Source organism: Heliconius melpomene, chromosome 11 (assembly GCF_056956725.1).
Source record: "Heliconius melpomene rosina isolate 202511_hmr_F chromosome 11, ASM5695672v1, whole genome shotgun sequence".
In the NCBI taxonomy this organism is placed as follows: domain Eukaryota; kingdom Metazoa; phylum Arthropoda; class Insecta; order Lepidoptera; family Nymphalidae; genus Heliconius; species Heliconius melpomene.
Genome location: NC_140399.1, coordinates 10,594,048 through 10,605,483, shown reverse-complemented (window position 1 = coordinate 10,605,483; position 11,436 = coordinate 10,594,048). Strand labels below are relative to the sequence as shown.

The 11,436-nt window shown below is 32.0% G+C and overlaps 1 protein-coding gene across 3 annotated transcripts; it reads left to right on the top strand.

The window, feature by feature from the left end:
* LOC146534845 (cysteine-rich with EGF-like domain protein 2) lies at window positions 1-3,751 on the top strand. 3 transcript variants are annotated; one of them, XM_085193100.1, is made up of 4 exons: window positions 2-198; window positions 293-1,257; window positions 1,504-1,545; window positions 2,177-2,313. In XM_085193100.1, the coding sequence occupies exons 2-3, from the start codon at window positions 305-307 to the stop codon at window positions 1,517-1,519; spliced, it is 969 nt and encodes a 322-aa protein (XP_085049226.1). In that variant the 5' UTR covers window positions 2-198; window positions 293-304; the 3' UTR covers window positions 1,520-1,545; window positions 2,177-2,313. The 3 variants fall into 3 exon arrangements, with proteins under 3 accessions (XP_085049225.1, XP_085049224.1, XP_085049226.1); XM_085193099.1 differs by lacking the exon at window positions 1,504-1,545 and having other exon boundaries at window positions 1-194; window positions 2,177-3,751; XM_085193098.1 differs by lacking the exon at window positions 1,504-1,545 and having other exon boundaries at window positions 1-198; window positions 2,177-3,751.
* The last annotated feature ends 7,685 nt before the right edge of the window (window positions 3,752-11,436 follow it).

Below are 11,436 nucleotides of genomic sequence, written 5' to 3'. Positions count from 1 at the left end.
CCGCAGCTGAGTTGTAGTCGGACGTCAAAATCGATAGCGAGTAGCGATTATACACGTCAGTTTTTTATATGTTTATTAAAGGAGATTTGCTTTAATTATTCACATTTATATTGAAGTGTTATATGTGGATCTCAGATTTGCAAACTTTGTGATTTATTATTACTAAAATAACAGAGTACAAGTGGATTTAGCACGTAGGTTTGTACTTATTTTGTTAATGATATTTTTTATTTATCTTTTCAATTAAAAAGTTTAATTTACTTACTGTTTTAAATATTTTCTTGTATTTTAGGCTTATTGTAATATGAAGATGTCGATTCACAAGGTTTTTACAATCATGCTGGCTGTAACTTCGGTTAACAGTGTGCAACCGCCGGCTATAAATCCTAGCCTACTGTCACAGTCTAGTCAAATCGGAGAGTGTCAGTCCTGTAAGTTATTTATAGAATCTTTTAAAAAGGGCTTGGAAAGGACTTCTAGAGGCAAATTTGAAGGAGGAGATGCAGCTTGGGAGGAAGAAAAATTAAAAATTTCGTACAAGCGCAGTGAAATAAGATTAGTTGACATTCAAGAAGGCTTATGCAAAGAAGAGAAGAAACATGCAATTCAGTGTCACAATATTGCTGAAAAGGCTGAAGAATTTATAGAAGAATGGTGGGCTCAGGACTCTGACAAATCAGAAGATTTGTATGATTATATTTGTATACAGAAATTAAAATTGTGTTGTCCTAAACACCATTACGGCAAAGACTGTACACCATGCCCAGGAGACCATGCTAACTTGTGTAGCGGTAATGGTAAATGTAAAGGGGACGGAACTAGAAAAGGGAATGGGAATTGTCTATGTGATGAAGGCTATATTGGTGAAAATTGTGACAGCTGTGATGTTGGATATTACTTATCATACAAAGATGATAATAAAATGCTTTGTTCTAAATGCCACCCTGCATGTCTGGGTGGCTGTCTTAAAGGATCTCAAAGAGACTGCATAGCATGTAGACCTGGCTTCATATTTAGCCCTGAAAAAGGCTGTCTTGATATAAATGAATGTAATGATGTAGATAGATGTAAAAGGAATGAGTATTGTCTTAATTCTCTTGGATCCTTTGCTTGTATGGAATGTGACAAATCATGTGATGGATGTCATGGTCCCGGACCAGATATGTGCATCAATTGTATTGAAGGATTTGAGAAAACAGATGATGTGTGTGTAGCAGATGGCCATGATGATTTAACAGTCAAAGAATCAATGACCAGGTAAATAAAATTGCATGTAAATGTTACCTAAATACAGTATGGTCTATGAGTTGTAGCTGCCCTGAAGTTGGCTGTGGCTGCCTAGATTTGATTTAAGGATTTTTCTTATTTTTGATTATTTTCTTCCCCAGTGTTTCCCCATGGTTTCCAAAGTTCAGTAGCATAATTTCAGAGTGTCCACTACTCATTGACTGTATTGTAATAGCTACTAATGAATTAAAATTAACTCTTTGAAATTTCTTACAGAAAAGAGGAGCTGTAAAGTTTGAGTGTGATGTTTAAAAATAGGTAATTTATTATTTTTTTTTGGTTGGTGATGGGTTTCTTACTAATATTCTAATAAAATGTTTTACTAACCATAGAGTTTTATGGCTTTACATCAATAAGGATTTATTTTATGAGATCATCTGGAACATGAATTCCAGATACAAAAAAGAATATTTAAATAAAAAAATGATTCTTCTTTTTAATTTATAATTTTATTGCAAATGCATTATACAAACAATATGTATAATAATGTGTTGTGTTTATGAATTTGATTTTGATAATATTTTATTTTAAAAAATTTTTAGTTTGTATGTTGTATTTGCAGCACTAGACAATGTACAATTGTATGTTCTACTATATATTTTATACTAAGAAATCAGTCAGCCTTGGAAAATTGGTCTTAACTGTAAATGCATTGTGGGTTCAACTCCTATTTAAAGAAAACAGAAAATGAAGAAATTGTTTTGATTGAATTTTATTTGAAGAATAAATAATTTTGCAAAAATGGAGAATAGAAGAAAAAAAAGCTCTAAAAAGACTATACTTTTACCTGCTTATTCATTGGGTTGCATATAAGGCATATAAAATGTTAAATTATTTTAATATTCAATACTTTAAAACAATATAATTTATTTATTTTTCTCTTTTAAAGGTACTTAACATATGCTGGATTGTTAATAGCAACAGGTATTGTGTTACCAATGTCGAGCTCTCTGGGAGGTATTGTAGGTGTCATTGTACTCTGCTATATAATGGGGGCGGAATACTACTGCATGATCAATGGGCACATAGGCTTAGTGAACCTTACGAATTATGACCTATTTCAAATACTTCATACATAAATACAAAACAGTATATTGCTAACGGTTGTTTGATATGTGCATTTTTTTATGAGTGTTTCATTTTTTTGTATATATATCTGTTGTGTATTTAGTTGTGAATGATGACTATTTTAGAGGTGGATTTGAAGATTAGTTCAGGCTATTTTGCATTTTTTTTGAATTGTGAGCCTCTTATAAAGAGTTTCTTTTTGGTGGTGAAATTTGAAAATGCTGCTCAAATATCGAAACAATATAAAATTTGTTATCTGTTGTTATTCCGCCATGTTTGACAATATTATTTTTAAATTTAAGTTAATAATTATTTATCACTGTTTATATCAGTGGCACAAATTAAATCGATAACATAATACATAGCCAATTAGTTCATATATAAGAGCTCAATTTAGTGCTTTGTAATAGCATTTAGTTAGGTGTTTAATAAAATTCACTTAACAGGGCCAGTAAGATGTATCAAAACTATTTTATAAATAGTTACTTAAAGGTTAAAATAGTGCACGAATCATTTAAATAAGTAACACATTTATTAAAGGTAATTTAGAATATAATAATGGAATTAGAATGGATAAAACAATGTTGCTAGGTTTAATGATTTATTAATTTTATATTCTTCGAACTGTTTATATTATATAAATGGAATACCCCACTGATATTATAAATTAATGTTTCACATTTTTTTAAATAGTTTTAATGGAATATATAAATAGGTAACATTAATTTATATATTCGATTATTATCATTATTAAATTGGCAACATTTTTTTTTCAGTAATATCTATTCTGAGCTTTTTTAAATTTAAAGTGAGATTACCTGTTAAGTTATTTATTATTTATATTTTTTGTTAAATATATACACCATATGGTATTGTGTTAGTTTCTTTTTTACTAATGTTATTAAGAGTTAAAATGGTATTATGCTGTATTTTCATATCATTTAATAAATTAATTGTTTATAATTTTTTAATTTGATATCTTTTTATAAATGTTATTCAGACCAGATTCAAAGATTAACGGGATTAATAATATTGAAATTTTGTATAAAAGTAAATGTAACGTACTAGGAAAAAATAAATAATGTAATATTTTTTATACAGAAAGCCAATGTTACTAATTCTGTGTGATTAACATTTCAAATTAATAACTGAAAAAATGGCCGCCAAAGGATTATCTCTTTGGATAACAAAGATGGTAAAAATCTTATCATAGGAATGTTAGCAACAAAAATAATAATAATCGTCTAGAAATTGCGACGTGACGGGATCCTTTCCTGCTACGTTAAAATTTTTATGGACAAATACGACAAGTACCTATGTTATGTTTGGTTGTTTTTTACACATTATGAGCACTAACAATTTTGTAAGTGATTCACAATAAATCGAATTACTAATATGTTTTGTTTTATTTGCGATATTTTTTAAGAGCATTTTGAAATATTCCTCGGGCAGTCACGCGTGTCAAGTTATGTCACGGCCATGACATGGTTTTGCGTTTGACAAGCTGTACATATGTGTGGTGTAAATTGAGAGCGGTGAATGAATTTAATTTAATTATAGATAATATCGTTTTAACATTAATTTGTTACTCCAAAAAAATACTTTTAACAATAGTTTTATTTTATTCTTAAGAATTTTATAATTTTAAAAAATTCTGATGAATTTGAATGATGTAAATTATGTATTTATATCCTCTATTTTATATTTATTGGTACAATAGAACAATAAATAATAATAAAATTGCATTCTAACTTCACGCTATATTTAAATTATTTTTAAAGCTGAATCTTGCCACTCAACACGCAATACCTCCAGAATTCGACACAAAGTAGGGAACGGAGTGTCTTAACATTAGGTTCCCTCTGCCGACCCTGCTGTGTGCGGGATACAGCGTGAAGTTGATTTAACAACAAGACTAACACTGTTTGCCTAATTTTTATAAAAACTTTTTGTATAACATAAAGATTTTTAATAAAAATATATTTTTAAACTTTGTTAAAGTGGTCCTAAAATCCTATCGCTTCAGTTTATCACTTAATATTTGACAAAAACGAAACCGTGTATTCCATATTATTTTGGTCCTAGCAATACAACCTCTAAGTCCAAGGCAGTAAGGATCACGCTCACCTTCCCTCGTAACTGTCAATCACCCACATGAAAGCAAAGGTGTTGCGTAATGAACGCTTTATGCAAATATTATAATGCTCTTGTATTTTTATTTTAAACAGCTGGTTAAAAGTGAAAATATGTATTTTTATTTTTCCCGCATGAAGTAGGCATGAGGAGTCTAGAGTTAAGACATTCCTCTCCCTAATATCTGTTGAATTCTGGACCCATTGCGTGTTGAGTAGCGGAGTTCAACATGTTAATGTACAGATATTGTCATTAAAGTAACAATGTAACTAGGCCACGAAAAAAAATTTGTTTAATAAATAAACGATAGAGTAGTCCAAGCGGGCGAAGCTTCGACCGGTGTTGTTTTAAATGAAGCAGGAATAAAAATCTGGCTATGGTACCCAGACACAGTATATTTTGTCTTACAGTATACGTACATATATTAACAATCGAATCCAGGAAAGGTAGAAAAAAATGTTTATAACTAAAATTGAATCCCAATTCTCAAGTAAGTACCTAATACTACAAACAATATAGTACAGTATAGTATTATAGTATGGCACCGTATGATCAATTCGTACGATAGCTAAGGTAATAAGGTAATTGGTAATTAGCGTAGATACGCGGATACGTCGATTCCGCCCGTTGTTCGTGAGACACGCGATATTGGCGACGAGACGACACATACATACATAGGTAATGTAGGTACGCGGCTATCAAGTCACGACAGTTAGTGCGTGATCTGGCTCATTATGAAGTAATTGACGTGTTATTTTTATTGAAAAAAAAAAAGCGGCTTCACGCTTTTTCCCGCGTATAAGAGTAAAGAGATTTTATTGAAATCATAATTTGTACCTTATTTTCGAGCCTTAGTGTGTTAAGTGGTCGAATTCTACTTATATTGTGTTTTAATAGAGTGGGGAAAATAAAAATAATATAGTCCCCCGAAAGGAAATCAAATTAGCAACCGTTGGATTTGCAGTCAGACGTTGCGCCGCTGTCCTACGACGGTCTCGATATACGAGTAACGATAAATATTATATTAAAATGTTGGTAAATAAATTTGCATCTATCGCGTTTATCACAGACAAATATATCTTTAGATATCGTTTATAACATAACGCAATTTAAGTTTTAACGTTAAATTTTTTCTTCACGTATGGGGTCCTCACTAGGTACCTACTATAACTAACTTGGGAAACTTAAACACGGATTCTCTCAGCCTACCTTGCTACGTGCGTGATAAAACGTGAAGCTCAAAAAGAACAACCACCATATGTACACTAAACATGAGGACAACTGAGCGACGACCTCACAATTAACATAATGTCAGCCAATTGCAAAGTATATAAGTAGACAGACAAGCTAAAATGACGTAAATCAGATACCAGACCTAAACAGGCATTTCCCGCAGGTGTTTTATAAGTGAAGGTTAGAATCTCTACGGTTATCTAATCCAGATTGCAACTTGTCCGACTCGTTTCGCTTCCGCAAAGATTCCACTTACTGCTGTTAGCATTGATCACATAAACCCTTTACTTATGTTGATATATTAAAATAATTGATTTTTATTGTAAAATGGCGGTTTTTATCCTTAAAATGTATTTAATGTTAATTTATTACTTTAAATTAAAATTTAACTTTCTAAGTAATGATATACCTATTATCGAAAATGTATCTTAATTAATGCATTTATTTTTAAATTTACATTCTCTCTCTCAGCTTAATGCTGTTTTCATCATGTAGCTAGGTAGGCAAAGTTAGCTTAGAGTTAAGACACCCCGTATCCCGACTTCCCAAATTCGGGAGGCATTGCGTGTTGAGTAGCGGAAGTCAACGCCGCGCTCTGCCTCGATACCAGAGCGATGAAATGAGAATGGTTAATGAAAACAAATGATAATGTCAAATGTCTATGGTGAAAATCTCTTTTCTTTACGTGCAATATATATTCACTGATTTACTCATGAATATATAGTAAACTAACAGACCTTAACGGCGGCCACATTCCTTGTAACAGCATCGTCTTTGGAAAGTAATTTTAATTATAATAAACTAGCGGCCCTCTCGCGGTTTCACCCGCGTTAACTATGTTATTATTAATTTCTGTCTCCATGGCTACGTCCTAGTGACGTCTATGCAAAATTAGAGACTCCTAGCATTTGTAGTAACGAAGTTTCATACAAACTTTCGACCCCAAAAACAACCCCTTAGAAGTCGAATATTGCAAATTCCCGTCTTAGCAAGCACTTACGTCCTATAAATAACTCCTATGCAAAATTTGAGATTCCTAGCACGTGTAGTTTCTGAGATTTCGTGATGAGTGAGTGACCTTTCGATTTTATATATATAGATAACAAAAACTATATACAAAGTAAATTAAACCTATACATATAATAACACGCTTTCAATATTTTTTTGTTAAAGAAAATGTGTTTATTTGCGTGATGAAATCTTAATAGTCTTTTGTAGAAACAAAGATTGTATGTCGTTAAGATAAATGATTTATAATACAAATATAATCGATTTTTTTTATAATCGGTTTATTAAGTTAATTAATGATTGATAAGTGCTGGTATCTATCTCAGCCCATCAGCGTCTACTGCTCGTTGGCTTCCCTCATCGAGCGTCAACCATCCAGCGACAAGATCAGGATCTTGGGCATCATCCATCCTATGCCAGCAACCTTCTTTGAATCGTCTGCCCATCGTGCTGTTAATTTTATGTCATTGTGAAGCACTTGAGAGGAATCTAGCTGAAGGGTAGCAGTAGTGGGTTCAAATATTTAGGTTATGTTAGGTTCCCTCATTAAGTAAATTGTCCCTAAAATGAGTATACTTATGTATATGTTTACAAAGCAATTAGTAAAGTAACTTAATTACAAATCTATAGCCATTTTAAAAGATATATAATTAGAGGAAATCAGGAAAATATACGAGTATTTGTGGCTATATTGAAATAAGCATAATTAAATTAGCCATTCACTTTGAAAGGAAAGCAAAAATATGACGTTTCGAGCTCCCAAGCTTATGAAAGAACAATGGCTGCCGGTCCATATTACAAAGTTTTGATTCATTGTTAACTGCTGCGTTTTTATTACATACATATTCTCAGACGAATCTTTCACCGACTTTCTAGTTTACGTAGATCTGCACGCATGGATACACTTATACAAAATGTACTTAATATTATAATGTACTAGTGGCCCGCCCGCGGCTTCGTCTGCGTAAACTACGTTATTATTAATTTCTGTCTCCATGAGTACCTACGTCCTATAAGCGACGTCCATGCAAAATTTGAGACTCCTAGCATTTGTAGTAACGAAGTTTCATACAAACTTTCAACCCCAAATACAACGCCTTAGAAGTCGAATATTGCAAATTCCCGTCTTAGCGAGCACCTACGTCCTATAAGTAACTCCTATGCAAAATTTGAGATTCCTAGCACTTGTAGTTTCTGAGATTTCGTGATGAGTGAGTGACCTTTCGATTTTATATATATAGATGTAAGTACTTGGGCTGTGTGGTGCCGACTGATGTAAACGCAATCGATTCCCACTCGGGGGATTCTCGCAATGTCTAGAAAATTGGGGAACGGAGTGTCTTAGCTCTAGGTTCCCTCTGCCCATCATGCTATATGCAGATAAATACTTAACACTATAACAAATATAAATAGCGGGATAAACGAAGACTAAACTAGGTTCCTAGACAAGTTTAAAGGAAATTTCATATTAAATAGCAAAACAGAATATTACTTCTTATTTAACTACAATGAAAAAATCAAATAAATTAGAGCACCGTTATGTAAAATTTGGACCCAGAATCACGATGTAAGGACGGACATTATACAAATAAATTAAACATATTTAGATTTTTAAGAGGCCAGCGAGGCTAGTCGTGGAGCAGGGGAACTAAGGGTTCGATACAAGTTCGACGAAATGAAATATTTAATATTTTTAGCTCTAGTGTCGAGAAAAAATTAGATACCACTTTCATTTTCCCAATCAACCTGTCCACTTCTCGGTAAATTGACACAGCGTATGTCTTTTACTCCTCCTATCTTTTACTATAGCACGGTGGTATATCTTTTACCTCTATCTTTTACCCCTCCTATCTTTTACTACAGCACGGCGGTATATCTTTTACCCCTCCTATCTTTTACTACGGCACGACGCGAGCGCGACGGGCGACGGGCACGCCGCACTTTACCGTTTCTAACAGTTATGTGACTTTTAAACTGCGCGGTGCGACCGTGACCCTTTGTTGAATGGAATTGAAATTTCGCGAATTATGTTAATTATTTTTTCTTATTTGTATTTATTGTATAACTTAATAAGTTCTTCGAATTGATCGGAATCAGCTATTTTCTTAGGTGTTACTATAGATTCCAAACTCCAGTGGAACGCTCATCTGGAAGCACTTGCGGATAAACTCAGCTCTGCCGCGTTTGCAATTAAAAAAGTAAGACAAATGACGGACGTTGACACTGCCCGACTAGTCTACTATAGCTATTTCCATAGTATTTTATCTTATGGAATGCTGCTATGGGGCAGTGCTTCAGACATAAATTCAATATTTATCCTCCAAAAAAGAGCCGTGAGATATATTTATAAACTAAGAGCGCGAGATTCTCTGCGAGATGTTTTCAAAGATGCAGGTATTCTTACAGTTGCTTCCCAATTTATATACTATAATATTCTCTTTGTCCGACAAAATATACATTGTCATAGTAAACATAGTGACAATCATACGATAGAAACAAGAAATAAAGATAAGATTGTTACTCCAAGTTTTCGCCTCCAAAAAGTTAATAAATCTTTTATGGGTCTGAGCATACGTGTATATAATAAAATTCCACAGTGTATTCTAGATTTGCCACTTCCAAAATTTAAAATATCAGTAAAAAAAATTCTAACAAGTAAAGCTTATTACACTGTTCAAGAATACTTAGAGGACCAACATGTATACATGGAATTAATGTCTATTGAATGTAATGCAGGATAGCTGCCAGCTAATGTAATAGATTGTACCATTGATTTTGAAAAGAGCAACTGTTGAGTTTCTTGCCGGCTCTTCTCAGCAGAACTGCCTTCCGAACCGGTGGTAGCTTTTTGTTCATATGTTGATTCGACGATTCAAAAGTGCTTATTATAAGTTTATTTGAATAAAGAATATTTTGAATTTGAATTTGAATTTGAAAGAAATATTCCATTATGAACATTTCGCGTATTAACAAAATGAATGAATAAAAGAATATTTACATACTGAAAATACTTTCGTTTTGAATAACCTCACGATCCTCCAAAACGAAAGAAATACAAACAAAAATTTCTAAAAAAAAAAAATACAGTTGAAGTGATAACCTCCTTTTCTTACAGGAGTCAGTTAAAAACGCTATGCTGTAATAAATATGACTTCCATAATAATACGTACATAAGTTAGTCAGAAGCTGGTAGCGAGCAGCGTGGGCCGCGGTGAGCGGTCAAGGAACGCGGAACTGCTGCCCATTCATTCGTACCTAGTATACGCTATTAGAATTATTAATAGGACAATAACGTAAACATTTTATTATGAATACTGTATTTAATAAAACAATATCATTGTTTTATATAATTAATAATTATGAATATTAATATTATAAATGTATAAGTTTGTGTGGATGGATGTTTATTTTGCTCTCACGCAACTTTCTGAACGGATTTTTATAGCTTATTTATACATCTTTTTTTTTTTTTATTTATTACTATCAAATATCCATACAAATATATTTTTACATTTATGAAGGCACTACAAAAAAACACGAAGGTTTGTCTCGAGTACCATAACTCGTCTAAATTATAGATTTAAATAATAAATGAATAACGCATAGGCTATAATCGATATAAAGATTTGATTTAATTTAGTGTAATATAAAAATAAGTAAGAGCGGGTGAATTTTTAAATAATTGCAGGCAATTTAATATTAAATTACAATTTTCAAATTCATTCTCTGTATTTTATATTTTTTTTATTTCTATTTATTGTTTACTATTTGATCGTCTAACATGCAAAACGTTAAATCTATTCTTAAGGAATACTAACTAGGCTATATCAAAGTCCCTAGTAATAGCAATGATTAATGTAAAAAGGATCCTTTCATCCTTATATATTGTGCAAAAGAGAGATTTTCTTTTAGCATTCAATAAGTATAGATTTGGAACCGGTGCGACTGCTAAATGTCAAATAAGTCACATTGACAGGACCTTGGGTCGATTCCCAGTAATAAAAAGGAAAGGAAACGGTGCGTGCGCCGGGAACACGCAAGAAATGGCGTTTGTATGTTTTGTATAGTTGTTGAGAAATTATTATTTTTTGTTAGAAGGTTATTTGATTACAGATAATTTGGGTTTTTTTCTATAATTTAATATGAAGTTCCTCAAGATTATATAGGTTTTTTAATTCTTAAATAATATCCGAGTTAATGACGGACTAATGATGGGTCTCAGTCACACCTAATAGATAACTAAAAAAATAATTTATAACTTCATTGTAAATCTTAACTCACTCAATATCAACGCGCAATGCTTCCAGAATTCGACAGAAAATGGAGAACAGAAAGTCTTAATGGGAACATTAGGTTCCTAGGTTCCTTCTGTTTACCCGGCTTTATGCGGGTTATAGCATAAAGCTAAAAAACAATTTTAAACCTAGTTATGAGAAGCTTTGAGATTATTAGTTTGCATCTGTTTAATTTAAATTAATTTCATACATTATAAATATATTATTTAAAAAGTGTCAATAAATATGTAATATGTATTGAATTAAATATGCATTATATTGCATATATTAAATAGGAATTTTCTAGAAAATTTCACAAGTCAGCCTATTTTTGTACTTTCTTACATAAATAGATAAATCATGTAAATTAATTCTCTAGGCAATAAATAACATGATACAAAAATAGCTTACCGTTGAATATAAATAAACAGTT